Here is a 16,323-nt window from a genome sequence, read left to right on the forward strand (position 1 = left end):
CAAAGGGCACAAAAACCCTGGCAATCAAGTCCAATATCCGGCAGGCAAAAGGAAGGTCAGAATCAGGCAGGTGGTCAAAAACAAAGGCTAAATGCAAGCAGACTGGGGCAGAGGAGCAGAGAGCACAGGGACACAGGAATATAATCTGGCAGAGAACAAAGAGACAAGCAGGGTTTAAGTAGACTGAGTGTGACAAACGAACAGAGTGCAGGTGTGAAGCTCCACTCTGATTGGCTGATTGAGAGTGAGCAGATGAGTGGGAGTGACGGCACTGGAATGACAAGAAATGACAATTAGTCAGGGCAGAAACACATATGGCAACAACTAGGTGTAGTCACACCCACAGGCAGGCCCAGACCCAAGACTCAGACTGTATTCCTGACAGTACCCCTCCCCCGACGAACGCCTCCTGGCGTCACTGATGGATGAGAAGGATGTTGACGATGGAAATCCTGGATGAGAGAACGGTCCAGAATGTCTCTAGCAGGAACCCAAGTTCTCTCCTCTGGACCGTAACCCTCCCAGTCAACAAGGTACTGGATACCTCTGCCACGGCGTCAGGAATCTAACAGCTGACGAAAAGTGTAGGCAGGAGACCCATCGATAAGCCGTGGAGGCGGTGGGGCTGGGGATGGTGGTGCATGAGGACTATGGAGAACAGGCTTGATCCGGGACACATGGAACGTAGGATGAACACGACGAAGATAATTAGGCAGTCTGAGTCTTACCACTGAAGTACTGATAATCTTAATGATGGGGTAGGGACCAATAAACCGGGGTGCCAACTTCCGTGAACATGACCTCAATGGAAGATCACGAGTGGACAACCAAACCTTCTGACCACATCGGTATCGAGGTGCTCTGGTGCGGCGTCTATCCGCTGCCCTCTTCACCTGCTCCCCATGACGAAGGAGAGTTAAGAGAGCTCTCCTCCAGGTCCTCTTACACCGGCGGATGAAAGCCTGGACAGATGGAACTCTGGCCTCCTCCTCCTGAGATGGAAACAGAGGGGGTTGATAGCCAAGACAACATTGAAAAGGGGACAGCCCAGTGGAGGATACCGTTAGTGAATTGTGTGCATATTCAACCCATGCCAAACGCTGACTCCAGGAGGATGGATTTTGAGAGGCCACACAACGAAGCACCCGTTCCAAGTCCTTGTTGGCCCACTCCGTCTGTCCATTTGTCTGAGGATGGTATCCGGACGACAGGCTAACTGTAGCACCCAGAAGTCTACAGAATTCCCTCCAAAACTGTGAAACAAACTGGGGGCCTCTGTCAGAAACCACATCAACACATAAGCCGTGAATCTTAAAAACATTGTCAATCATGAGTTCAGCTGTTTTCTTAGCAGAGGGTAAGCTCTCAAGAGCAATGAAATGAGCAGATTTTGAAAACCTGTCTACTACCGTAAGAACAGCAGTGTTAACATCGGAGGGGGGAAGTCCAGTCACAAAATCCAGAGAAATGTGGGACCAAGGGCATTGTGGTATCGGCAAAGGTTGCAGCAGACCCACAGGAGGTTGGTTGGAGTTCTTATTTCGAGCACAGACTGAACAGGCAGCAACAAAGGTCCTGACATCCTCTGTCATAGACGGCCACCAAAAGCGCTGACGTAGAAAAGCCATGGTTCTTCTGACACCAGGATGGCATGCGAGCTGTGAAGAATGGCCCCACTGGAGAACCTGGGAGCGTGTGTTGCTCGGAATAAACAACAGGTTAGCAGGACAGTTTGCAGGGGTTGACTCCTGTTGCTGCGCATTACGTACTGCATTTTCAACATCCCAGGTTACTGCAGCCACAAAACATTGTGAAGGAAGAATTGTCTCTGGTTTCTTACTTTCCTCTGATTTGCAGAACTGTCGAGACAAAGCATCAGGCTTTCCATTCTTGGAACCAGGTCTGTAAGACAGAACAAAACTAGAAAAAGTGCCCTTCTGGGCACAGGTCTCCACCAGGAGGATAGGAGTGTGTGTGTGTGATGTTTGGCAAAATGTTTAGGAGCAATATAAACGTGTGTGTGTTGTGTGTGTGTGTGTGTGTGTGTGTGTGTGTGTGTGTGTGTGTGTGTGTGTGTGTGTGTGTGTGTGTGTGTGTGTCGCGGCTTGGCCTGTTGTAGCGCCACCATGAGGCTGATTTGAAAACGGTCAAGTGGCATTTCTTCCAAAGCCTAGTGGGAATATGCATGCACAGTTTCACCACAATCGGACGCTGCGTTGAGTAGTTGTGGCGATTTGTACGAAACGGGTACAAAGCGGGCTACTCCTGAAAAGTTTAGGAGCCAATCGTAGCCAATGAGGGTGGATTATGAGAAATCAAACAAACCCGTTTTGATCACTTGACTATGGAGAGCATGTGTACCGATTTGCGTGAAATTTGGATACAATCTGAAGGAGTAATATTAGAAAATGTGTTTTACATATGTCGGCCTCCTGGTGGCGCTATAAAGAGCAGATGTGAAAAATTCCAGGCAAAGGTTTTTCCTTGGCCTCTAGGGAGTTGGCATACGAAGTTATTCACAGATCCGTGCAGTTAGAGGTAAAAACACTTTTCGGCCAGGTATAGCGCCACCATGAGGCTGAGTTGAAAATGTTCATGGGGCATTTCTTCCTCTGCCTAGTGGGAATGTGCGTGCACAATTTCACGGACATCACATGATGTGTTCATGATTTGCAGCATTTTGTTTGAAACCGAGCACTCCTGCAAACTTTGGAAGCCAATCTTAGCCAATCAGGATAGAGTCTGAGAAATCTGAAAGACCCGTTTCGTTGAATGGCTCTAGAGAGACTGTGTACCAATTTGCATGATGTTTGGACAAAATATGTAGGTGTACTGTCCAAAAACTTGTTTTGCACAAAGCGGCCTCCTGGTGGCGCTATAACAGGCCATTCTGGAAATTTTGGGGCAGAGGTTCATCGTTGGCATCCAGGGAGTGTGTGTGCAAAATTTTGCATCGACCGGGTTAACGGTGCCGGAGATTAGCTGTTCACAGACGGACGGACACACGGACGGACGGACACACGGACGGACGGACACACGGACCCACGGACGGACGGACGGAGTGCAAAACATACTCTCTCCCCATGCCTTCGGCCTGGTGGAGACAAAAACACAGCCCTGCCTGGGACTGTGACACACACACACACAGGACACAGGCATTTGTCCGACCTACTAACAGTATGGTACAATACAGTACTGTACAGCACAATATGGTACGGTAAGGTACGGTACGGTACAGTAGGCTACAGTATGGTTAAGTACGGTACAGTATGGTACTGTACTGTACCGTACAGTGTGGCTGTGGCTCAGGAGGTAGAGCAGGTCGTCCAATGATCCATGGGTCGGCGGTTCGAATCCCGGCTCCTCCTGTCTACATGTCGAAGTGTCCTTGGGCAAGACACTGAACCCCAAATTGCTCCCGATGTGATGGTTGGTACCTTGCATGGCTTCCGCTACAATCGGTGTATGAATGTGTGTGAATGGGTGAATGTAATGCACAATCTATGTAAAGCGCCTTGGATATAAATGCACCATTTACCATTTAGTATGGTACAGTCTGACCCGGCTGACCACTCCCCTGCTATGACCACTTCCGGTCACTCGGAACTCTGCACTCATGGGCCCCACACTGCCCTCTCATGGCAGGGCGGACCTTCTATCTCTCCTATCAGTTTTAAAGGAGCATTCAGTGATTTGGGTGATTTGGAAAACCCCCCGGTCCGGCCCGGTAACAAGATGTGCACATGCACGCACTACAGTGGGGGGGACACGCGGCAGGCCAACAGCACACACAACCAAGGCCCGCCCCCGCTCGATCATGATTGGCGGAAGGCCCCTTTCTATCCTGATTGGATGAAGGCTGGGCCACCCAGCCAAAAACGAAACCTACGTTTTTTTTACCCCCAGGTAAACACCCCACTGGTGACAGGGAGGAACTCCTTATATGGTCAGCACACTCTATAGTAGGGAGGATTATCACAACAAAACAAAAAAAATAAGTGATATTTGAATTAAGTGAAATCACTGAATATACCTTTAACAATATGCCTGATATGCAGCGGTGAAAGTCGCTTTTAGTTCTTGCAGGAGCTCCCAGAAATTAGCGTCTGCGACAGAAACATTTTGGGGGGGGGGTCAAACCCCCAATATCCTTTAAATGCATAGAAGACTGCATTTTGGCACAGTATACCTAACCTATAACACAATACAATTACAAACACAACAGGTCTTACAAATCATTAGTCCAAAAGTCTCTTGCAATGTGCACTTAACCCTGAGCACCTTGCTATGAAGTGTTATATTACCTCGTTAACGTACTTCTACTTCTAGAAAGTAATATACTGTACATGTACAATGAGTACAAAAAAGACAGTCCTCCCCAACCAGACCATTTTAGTATATACTTTTTTTCCTGCTGCTTATAATATTTTGTTGCCTATTGAAATGTCTTCTGCTGTATATTTTTCTGTTTGTTGATGTAAAGCACTTTGTAATGCAAATTTGAAAGGTGCTATATAAATAAAGTTTTAGAGAGAGAGAGAGGGAGAGAGAGCATTCACGTTATGCTCACTCAGAGAACACAGGGAAGCTCTGAACTTTCCTTAAAAACATCTGGGACAACGCTCCACCGTCCCACACTCTTCTCCTTTCTGTCTCCCAAACTGTGGAACAAACTCCCCACTGCAGTTAGAACTGCTGACTCACTCCAAATGTCCACGTGACTCACTGTTTCCATGTCTGGTTATATGTTTCATGTCTCTCCAGTTCCTGGTCAGCCAACCAAGTTCCTGGTGGGCGCTGTGTCCGACACCAGCGTTGAACTGACCTGGGAACCGGCCTATGAGAAGGATGGCATCATTAACTATGTACTGCGCTACAAAGAGGCTGGTCATGCTGACCAGGTAAGATCACACACAACACAACACAACTACTTTTACACTTTACAGCGTGAAGCTGGTTGTAAAAACAATAATCTGCGATGAATGGTTATTTATTCAACATGAATTGTAACTTTTCTTCTTTCGTATTTATTGGTCCTTCTCATATGATGTTTGTACTTTTGTATCCTCTTCTACTGTATGAAATGTGATGTTTGTCTGTATGTCTGTTTTCAGAGCACTGAAACAAATTCCAATCAACTCTGTTGACATGGCAATCAAGTATTGAATCTTGAATTGAATCTTGAATCTTTTGTAAAAAAAAAACACGATTTAGCTTTTCATAATGTTGCTGTTGGGTGGAAACTGTTGCAATGGATCATTATTATTCAGCAGTGTAAAGTAACTAAGTACATTTACTTAAAGGCTTATTAGTTCAGATTTTTGGACTTAAAGCTGTAGGAAATACACTGCTAGCGTAGTGATACTGGACACAAAAAAATAGTTCCATGTGACAGAGGGTTCTAATAAGTTGAACGAAGGTTGCGTTATATGGTAGAAATAGGTCAACAATACAAATGATGCTAGTTTTGTGGATTTTAGGTATCTGTACTTTACTTGGGTATGTCACATTTGCAGTACTTTTACATCTACTCCACTACATTCAGAGACAAATATTGTTCTTTTACAACACTACAATTATTTTAAAGTTTTTATTTATTTCCGTTGCTGTCGGGAGGAAACCACCTAACTCATTTTTTTTAAATCAGTGCTATTGAACACCTGTCTGTGTGTTGGTTAAAACAATAATGAACCAATGAGAAGTAGTAAAAAGTGTTTCGGACAGAACCGCTTAACTCCATTGGACCCTCAAACTGTCTGCTAAAGCAGCTAACTCCACTACCTCTCCCCCTCTCATGCAAGTACACTTTGATGGGTCAGTATTGCTTTGATTTCAAAATATAATGTTTTCTTAATTTCCTGAAAAATGAACATTTTGGAGTTAGGTGGACAGCAGAGATATTGTGATTATTATTACAAAACACAGATTAACCACTTCAGCCCTATACATTTTGGCCATTTGAAAATAGCCAATCTACAAGCTCACAGTGTGTCACGGTGTGACACATTGTGAGCATTGTGAGCTTGTAGATCTGCTATTTCAAAAGATTTGGTATACGTTTGAAAACTTGAAAATTGACATTCTGAGTACTTTGTACTTTTGGTACTAAGTACTCAGAATGTCAATTTTGATGAACTGCCCACAGCCCTCCTATGACACAGACATTTTATCTAGAGCTGGGACTCGATTAAAAAAATTAATCTAATTAATAAGAGGCTTTTTAGTTAATTAATCTCGATTAATCGCATTTTAATCGCATATCAATATTCAACCCGAGAACAGTGAGAAACCTTTTTTTTCAAATGTTTTTTGGTATCCCAGTGAATAGTGACTACGGGATTCCACTCATTTTCAACATTCATTTTCAACATTCATTAATATACATACCTTAGAGTTGTTGTGTGGATATAATAAGAAAGTCCCCCCCATTCTGTGTTGCCTAGAACTGGAGGTCTGAAAAAAATCTGTAACATTATGAAGTACATCTCAGTGACATCACAAAAATGTACTTCATAATGTTACTGTTTTTTTCAGACCTCCAGTTCTATAGGCAACACATAATGGGGGGACTTTATTATTTCCAGTGCACACAACTCCATAGAAAAATGTTGAAAATGAGTGGTATTCCCCTTTAAGCAATACAACTGTTTTTATCCCAACAGATAAACAAGAGCAGCAAGTGCCTATATAGTGTCTTCAGTGTGTATATGAAATACTCAAATGTGCTTTACATGGCGGGGCATGAGAACAAATAAAAACAACTTTATTATGGGGGAAACATTTCACATGAGGTTGGGGCTGACCCACGCTTGTCGCTTGCTACTTCAGTATGTTTCGCATCGAGGACAGCTTGACAGCTTCGTGCTGTGGTGAAATCACCGCGCGTCTCCGGTGGTCTGTGAGACATGTTAAACTGAAGCAGCTAGCAAGCCTAGCATATAAGCTAACGTTGGTCATAAATGGATCCTTTCCCTCTGACATTGCACACAGCCATGCCGCTATCCACGCGTCCATCCGATAGCTTTTACATCTAAATGTCCCATCCATGGAGCAAAAGCGATATAAGCGGCTTCTTCATTCGATTCATTTGGGTTTGGATTTTGGGCTTTCTGACGGAGCTGTAGCCTGTAGTGTAGAGTGAACAACAGCTGCTGCTGCAGCTCGCGTGCCGCAGCCAATTCAGTACTACTAGAAACACAGTGAGAAACGTTCCGCGGTGAAAAAAAAGGTGCGATTAAATGCGTTAATTTTTTTAACGCGTTAATTTTTCTGTAGTTAATTAATCTCAATTAACGCGTTAAAGTCCCGGCCCTAATTTTATCATGATTATTAGTGAGGACCTATTATATGAAGATGGGTTGAAAAGTGGCGAAGTGGTCCTTTAAGTAAAACATGTGAGTACCTTTTCCCAACACTGTTATTTAGTTGTAGCTCTTGTTAATACTCTACGCTCTTGGTTACACATTCATAAAAACCCACAGACTGACATCAAACATTTTAAACATGTCTCAGAGTATTATTCTCTTCCATTTATATGCTCACAACTCTTGTGCTGCACTGACTGTCACACTGCGATGTATACAACAGGTCATTCATTTATGGAGAAAAAAAAAGACGGAGTGACGGCGATTATGTTTAGATTTTAAAATCAAAGTGATGTCATCACTCCCCTCTTCCTCCGGCAACAAACAGATAAAGGATTTTAGCCCCACGTCGTCCTTGGTGGTGGAGGGACTGCGGCCCGACACGGAGTACGCCTTCTCTCTGGCCGCCATCTCCAACGGAGGCACGGGAGCCTACACCGACTACGTCTCCCAGAAGACCTTGCAAACCAGTATGTAGCCCCTATATCTCCTCTCCTCTCCTCTCCTCTCCTCTCCTGCCGATTCCCTCTGCAGGAAACATGGGATGGTTTGGCGCTCAGTGATGATGACGACGAAATATGACCACATTCAGATTTGTCGACTGCGCCTCCTTTGTGGTCCTTAGAGTGCAATCTTTGAGTTTCATCACTACTACTGCTACATTATATTACACTACACCAGGGCTAGGCAACAGGCAGCCTTTTTGCTGTTATACATTCACACTGTAATTAACATGGTTGTACTGCTAGATATGTCCCATGTTCTGTTACACTCATACTGTATTAAACACTGTTGTACTGCATTTTTCTCTTCAGCTCTCCAGGTTCATCCAACAGTTCACACAACAGGTAAAACAAACATGAACAAACACATCATTGTACGCTAAAATGTTTTTTCTCCTTATCAAAGTAACATTACTTTTTACTACTTAGCCTATGCTATTGTCTCTGTACAGTGTCTGATGATGTCAGGTTGGTGGGAGGATCTAGTCACTGTACTGGTAAACTGGACGTGAAACACCAGGATGATTGGAGACCAGCGGCTGATTTTCTGTCTAACTGGAACCTGAATTCATCATCTGTAGTGTGTAAACAGCTGGGCTGTGGCTCTGCTGTTTACACAACACGGAGCCATGATGCACATCAATCTGTATGGTGGATTACATCGTCCTGTGTTGGATCTGAGTCTTCACTGAGCAAGTGTGTAAACATGCAGTCTGTTAGTTCTAGCGACAGACTGGAGGTGATCTGTTCAGGTAACAAACAATAACTTCAACAATGACACAAATCTATACCGTCTCTTATTTTGTTTGTCTGCCTGCCTGCCTGCCTGCCTGCCTGTCTGTCTGCCTGCCTGCCTGCCTGCCTGCCTGCCTGCCTGTCTGCCTGTCTGTCTGTCTGTCTGTCTGTCTGTCTGTCTGCCTGCCTGCCTGCCTGCCTGTCTGTCTGTCTGTCTGTCTGTCTGTCTGTCTGTCTGTCTGCCTGCCTGCCTGCCTGCCTGCCTGCCTGCCTGCCTGTCTGTCTGTCTGCCTGCCTGCCTGCCTGCCTGCCTGCCTGTCTGTGTGTCTATGTGTATTTGCAGACAGTTACCCTTTAAACACGCACGCACGCACGCACGCACACACGCACGCACGCGCGCGTGCGCATACACACACACACACACACACACACACACACACACACACACACACACACACACACACACACACACACACACACACACACACACACACACACACACACACACACACACACACACACACAGAGAGATATCCTGCTCTATAGCTCTGCCTCTCATGTTATGTCTCCATCTTGTTCAGCCATGTTCTCCCAGTGTGGCAGACCTCAGCCTCTTGATAGGCCGAAGATCATCAAAGGCAGTCCGTCTCGTCCTGGGGATCATCCATGGCAGGTGTCCTTTCAGAGCAGAGCCAAAGGCTCCTCTAAGCAGTTCAAGCATAAATGTGGAGGCGTCCTCATTGAATCCTGTTGGGTCCTCACTGCTGCACACTGCATGTAAGCTGCACTGAATTTATAATTGCCACTACTGCAGCCATAAACTACACAGGTTCATCCCGATGTTCTGGGCATCTTTGTAAAGTTAGTGTTAGTTAAAAGCAGATAAAAGTGTAACGTTTGAGCAGACTAACATCAGTCACTCTACCAGTCACTGTAGTAGAAGAGGTGCGGGTTTACACCGCAGCTATGTCGGCTCCACCTACAGGAAATACGTTTGCTGCGACCATGAGACCCGTTTCTGAATTTGTCTATACACAGGTATCGGATTTGAAAGAAGAATTACTTTTATGTTAATGTCCTTTTTTTCTTTTTTTTCCCCCTTTCTTTTCCAGTAGCCCCAACAGGTCCATGGACATGCAGGTGGTCTTGGGGGGAGTGTACCTTACGAAAAATGAATTATTTGACCAGGTCATCCCTGTGGGGAGAGCCATCGTTCACAAGGATTACAGGCAAACAAACTTCTCTGATGGTAGCTTCTCTGCTTCTCATAGTGACATCGGTGAGGCCATGAATTGACATGATAAAACATGACATGATAAAAATGTCCCCTTTATTTATAGAGCACATTTAAAACCAGGTGTTCTTTAAAACCAAGTGCTGTACACTCAGTAACGCACACAGACAGACAGACAGACAGACAGACAGACAGACAGACAGACAGACAGACAGACAGACAGACAGACAGACAGACAGACAGACACTGTGTCATATCAGGTTGATGAAGCCGATCCCTCCCCTCCCCTGGGCTGGAGCGCTGCACTCAGCCTCTCTGCCTCTGTCTCTCCTCGGAAAGGTGTCTACTAGAGCTCTTCATGGGTACAAAAAAAAATGTATTTATTTTTTGCGCTGCACGGCTACAGTAAACTGATCCTAAACCAGCCTAAAACAGTTTAAACGGCACTCCTTTGCGTTTCTCTTTCGTACCTGAGGGAGTTCCAGGGGGTCCCCAGCTAAATGATAGTTTGTCTCTCAGAGTTAAATTAACATTGATTTTACAATATAAATTGGGGGTCCCAGAGATAGAAATGCCATTAAATGGGGGTCTGTAGATTAATATGCATGTCAAACTGGGGGTCCTTGAATTTAAAATGGTCACTGCTAGAGCCGTAAAAATCTTCTCCTATGGGGGTCCCTGGCATATATTTTCTAGTGGGGGTCTAATGAGTGTAAATTTGGGGGTCCTTGACATGAAAAAGTTTGGGAACCACTGAGCTATAGGCTGTCGCTCAGCGAGACTCCACAATACGTACAGACTAGAGATACGTGTACAGAGATATGTGAACGCACATACATGTCCAATTCTCCATGCGCAACTTTCAAATGATTGTTCATTTAAATAATTCAACTGTATGGCCCCTATGGGACGTTATCTGCCAGCTACGTACATATTCGTACCTAAAGCTTTATATCAAATATGGAGCGGTTTAGCCGGAAATCAGTTTTTAACACAGTGGATGCGGGAGAGGGATTTCTACGTGGTTCAAATCTCAAACGTCACGTGCGGGAAGCGGATTTTTACGTTTACCGCATGTTTTTATTGATTACTTTCAATCGTCTTTCTACACACCCGGGCACTTTATCAACTAGCATCGGATGATAGCACAACACTCCGATCACGTGATCGCAAAAAAAAAGAAAGAAATGCCTCACCCCCTCCCTTCCTGAAAACAGCACGAGGCAGCCCAGCCCCCGTATTGTCACTCACGTAAAGGCTGGAGACTACCATGCATCTCGGGGCAAAATAATGGCTATAACCAAGCTGGCTGCAGTCTTTTTGTTTATCTTATAATATCTTTGTTTCAGGGAGGGGAGGGCTCTCTCATGTGACTTTCAATGGAGGGAGGGGTTGTGTGTGTAATCTGATCCGAGTTGTGACTTCAGTGTCTCCGTCAGATTTCTCTCCTTTTTTCTTTTTTCTTCATTTCTTCACGCATGGATTGTATCGCCTGTGTTATTTCTTTATCTTGATGATCAACGCCGGTCAGATAGAACATGGCAAATGTGTTGTGTTGTTTGGCAGTAATACTAACCGCCTAAAAACATCGAAGGCTTTCCGAGTTTTTATGTCAGACAGCGTCTGACAAAACCGCTTCTAATTAGCCTTTCTGTTCAAGAAGAGTAGGCTACTACAAAAGCAGGTGTTACATAAAGGTGCATATCTCGCTATAAGAGAACATTTACTGTGGGCCTCAGACAAGGTCCTTCGTTCAATGCATCACCTTTAGCACAGGCGGAATAGCTCTGCTCAAAATGGCCAGCATTCAAATTGTTATCATTGGCCCGGTTGCTAGGCAAGTTGGCCTCATAACTCTGAATCTAAGTTCGCTGTCCATGGCATTCCTGATCCATCGAAGGTTCGGATGTCATTTGTGATTTTCTACCGCATCGCTCCCGACATGTTAATGTTTCTGGCGAAGGTATAAACAGCGTGAGCTAATAGCTGATCGTTACAATGAAGGTCTGCCTGTAACACGGAAATTAATCTACCCCAAAACATTATTCTCTGGCATACTGGTGCAGTACTATCTGTCGCCACTTGGTGGCAGACAAAGAGGTATTACTGTAATGATTTCATAAATTACATGTAAGGTATGTTAGTCATAATATCAATATATGTAGGCCTGGCATACTATAGTTTGTAAGGTTTTCAATGTAGCCTACTTTTCTTTGGCCGGACTGATCTCCTCCTCCTATAGGCACCACACTGTTTCTATGCATTTGCATGTATTACATTGTGTTTACCTTGCCTACTGTAAATCTCTCTGGATTAAGAGTCTGCTAAATGCTTAAACTTTGTACATTGTTGTCAGATATGCTAATGCACCATTCTGTGTGTCAGCTTTACTTCAGCTGAATGTCACCCACCCTGAAAGTCAACTCTGTGCCATGGAAACCCGCTATGTTAAAACTGCCTGTCTGCCAGAGCAACCATTCGATGATGAGAAGGAGTGTGTGGTCTCTGGATGGGGCAAAACTGGTATGTATCTGCTGTATATTACGACTGATCTGAATAATACCATAGTCTATGGTATTACTTTATGGAGGATGACGAGGTTATGTCTAGACAGAGGAGAATGCTCTATGTACAAGTGAACATGTTGGTTCGGAGATTTCACCACTACTGATGTTAAGGTAAACCTGTTTATAGCTTACTCCACCCCTCCCTATACTGACCCACTGTGGGTGAAGTATAAGAGGGAGAGCTTACGCAAGCTGCAAGTAGCCTACAATGACTGTTTTAGGATTCTGTTAACACACCGAACGCCCGGGGGTATTTAGGACCATTAAATCAGAGCGCCCAGCGAATTTCAGCAACGGAGCACATTTAGTGACGCACCAGGCGCCATCTTGGATGTACTGTAGCAACGTGTAGCCAAAACACCCCCGAGGCGATCGACAACAACGGGAGGTATGATAAATTCTAACGCAACTAGCGACGGGACCACAATGGGCCGTCAAAAACATAATCTTTTCTTAGAATTGGACGGAATGATTTGAGATCAAGAGTTATTCACGTTTTAAATGTTTCGATCTCATCCGCTAAAATGGGAGGGAACATTTTGGATCGGTTTTGATATCAATAAATCTCCGTCCTTTTACTAATCTCCGTCCTGAGCGCTGAGGTGTTAAAGAAACTCAGGAGCACTAGAGCCAGCGAGCTCTTTTGTACTTTGGGTCTCACCACCTTCATGGCTGAGTCGAGGAACCTGACCTACAAATTCATGTGCAGACTGGATCGCTCATTGAATGGATTAATTGGACAGACCCTGGCCGTAGTTCTGTCAGGTATACATCTACGATCAGAGGACACTGGCATGAGTGCCTCTCTTAGATTAGTAACCTAATGGTTACTAATGGGAAAGTGATTGTTAACATTTATAAGCCTATTAAAGGCGCAAGCCTATTAAAGGCACGAGGCCCTGTTCGCACTACCTAAAAAGCGGCCCTGCCTATACGGTCAGTGTATAACACTCATTTCTGGCTAAAGAACAGGTTCCTCATCTATTCCCCTCTATGCTGTATTCTATTCCTTTGCCCGTGGAAACAAATAAGATGTACTCTAGGTAACATATTGCAGGCACGTGTCAAGTTTTCCTCTCTTTTGCCTCTCTGTGTTCTTGAATCTCAGAGAGTAGAAAAAAATCAAGCAGACTGTTGGACGCCAAGGTTCCGTTGATCTCTGAGCAACGCTGCAAGGCTGCCTATGAAGACCGACTGGATCTGAACATGATGTGTGCAGGATACATGGAGGGAGGGAGCGACGCCTGCCAAGTGAGTGTGTGTGTGTGTGTGTGTGTGTGTGTGTGTGTGTGTGTGTGTGTGTGTGTGTGTGTGTGTGTGTGTGTGTGTGTGTGTGTGTGTGTGTGTGTGTGTGTGTGTGTGTGACATCATGCCACAACCATACAGTATGCTGAAATGCTTTTTGTTTTAATGTTTAATTGCATTACATTCTAAACTACTGGCAGTGAGTAGCCTATAGCCTTATTTCATGGCTGTCAACAACAGGCCTTATGTTGGGTACATTTGGTCTTTATGTAGGGCGTGTTCGGAAATAGCGCACTGAGCGCACTGTGCAATGCAAACTAATAGGCGAGTGCGCTCCTGGTGCGCATTTCCGAACGCACCCAGAGCGTCACAGTCCCACCCCCTTTCATGACGACGTCAGGCCCAGGAAATAATTCCCAATGCATTTTTCCCATAGACATTTCAAAACGTATTTATTTAAAGACCTTATAAGCGTCGTACAAACCCAACTCGAATTGTGACAAATCATGACACAAACACAATATTTTGGACCAAACAAATAATTACAAAGAAGAAAAACAACAAAAAAAGTGAAAGATTGTGTTTGTTGTCATGATTTGTCACAACTCGAGTTGGCTTTGTAAGAGGCTTAAAAGGTCTTTAAATAAATGCTTTTTGAAAAGTCTATGAGGAAAATGAACGGGGAATCATTTCTTGGGCCCTGGTAGGGGGCGGGACTGCGACGCTCTATAATGACTGTATTAAACGGGTTGTCTTTACAGGGTGATTCAGGTGGACCTCTGATGTGTGAACAGGATGGAATCCACTACCTGGCTGGTTTGGTGAGCTGGGGGCCTCGGTGTGACATGAGCAACGCGCCCGGTGTCTACACCAACGTCTACAGATTTCTGGACTGGATTAAGAGGAGAGATGATCATGGAGATTATGATTACAATAATGATTTTGATTACACCTCTATTGGGGAGGATTATCCAACAGGCCTGTTGCTGGGCCCAGGCCCAGGGGCCCCTGAGCTAGGGCTTTTGCTATGTATGTGATATATCTGTTGTTCTGCTTACTGTAAATCATGCCTAAATTGTAAATTGTAGAATGCCTCTTTTCTTTCGGGGTAGCGCTGAAGGCCTGACTGTTGTTTTTTTCTTTTTTACAGTAACAACTACAACACCTACCACTACACTGTCTACTACACAAGGTAAACTACCACTACACTGTCTACTACACAAGGTAAACTACCACTACACCGTCTACTACACAAGTAGTGTTGCGCGGGTCAGGGTTTTTCATGACCCGCAGGTCACGCATGTGATAATAATCTGACTCGGCTCAGCCCGCCCCGCAGCACCACATCAATTTTCACAACTCGACCTGGCCCGCAACCCGCCATCATTAAATGCACGTCAAATGTGTCTTTGAATGCGGCTTTTATTCCGTAAAAAAGGTGCTTGTAAACAGCCTTAATAGGCTAATAATGTCACTGAAGTGGCAACAACACATAACAATAAATCAAAATAAAATACAATTTGGCTTTCCTTTTTTATGCTTTGCATATTAGACAGGCTATTATTTTCAATTAACAGAACGAATGACGCCATAACATCAATAGGCTATACAAAATATAGCTTCCCTGTTTGGGAAAATTACAGGCCTAAAAGACTTTCAAAGCAAGCCTTTTCAATATAGGCCTATATTTCAAGACAAATTATTTCAACAAGACAAAAAAAACATCGCATGGCATTTCTTCACAATGCGCATAGCGTTGCATTCATGCATTGACGTGCAAAATGCTCTCAGTGGTTCAAGGCTTCAAGTTAACGTTCACCGTTCAGCAGCACCACATATTAAAATATAAAATACACAAGGTAAACTACCAGTGTGATGTTAACGTTCACCGTTCAGCAGCACAACATATTAAAATATAAAATACACAAGGTAAACTACCAGTGTGATGTTAACGTTCACCGTTCAGCAGCACCACATATTAAAATATACAATAGATATACCACCGCTATCAGCAAAAACAATTAACGAAAATAAACAGAACAGACTGTCCTTAATAGGCAGCATGCAGGCTGAGGCTACATATTAATACAACACTTTTTTCTTCACACAAAAAAGAAAACAAGAAATGAAAGCAATACCGAATTACATTATTGCTGTACGGCTATTTTTACTTTGTCCATTCTATGGCTTTTATGGGTTTTTACGTGAACTGTGCAAAAACAGGATGGCGTCAACGGTGCCAGGGTTCAGTCTGTTTCGTCGGGCCTCTAGCACCCGACCGGCCGAGCTGAACACACGCTCGCTTGATGCACTTGACGCCGGTATGCAAAGGATCATTCTAGCCAGCTTAGTGAGCAAAGGGAACGACCCTTGCTGGTCCTGCAATTCCCAGAAACCCAGAAGATCCTTCCCGTCCCACGCGAACTGGCTGTCAAGGTACCGCTGAACCTCGTCTTTCTCATCATCGCCACCTTCATCCTCCCACTCGCTGAACTCATCTCTCTTTCTCTTGGCTGTGACGCAGGCGGCGGCGCCGTCATTTTCTTCGTCATCAGGCTCAACTAAAATGCAATCATATATTTTTTATTTCGATTAGACTGACATACTCACTTGCTGTGTTAAATTAACCATTGTACGATAAAGCTATTTCATTTTAAGATTAGGCTTACCTCGAA

General features: G+C 44.4%; 1 protein-coding gene across 1 annotated transcript; it reads left to right on the plus strand.

Annotated features, from left to right (window-relative positions):
• Window positions 1-650: 650 nt before the first annotated feature.
• On the plus strand, window positions 651-14,685 carry LOC306943870 (neurotrypsin-like; the record flags this gene model as incomplete). Its single annotated transcript, XM_079530390.1, has 9 exons — window positions 651-684; window positions 4,765-4,901; window positions 7,693-7,834; window positions 8,180-8,212; window positions 8,320-8,619; window positions 9,184-9,379; window positions 9,715-9,881; window positions 13,512-13,654; window positions 14,443-14,685. The coding sequence occupies 9 exons, from the start codon at window positions 651-653 to the stop codon at window positions 14,683-14,685; spliced, it is 1,395 nt and encodes a 464-aa protein (XP_079386516.1).
• Window positions 14,686-16,323: the final 1,638 nt, after the last annotated feature.

This window comes from Electrona antarctica, assembly GCF_951216825.1.
Source record: "Electrona antarctica genome assembly, chromosome: 2".
Lineage (NCBI taxonomy): Eukaryota > Metazoa > Chordata > Actinopteri > Myctophiformes > Myctophidae > Electrona > Electrona antarctica.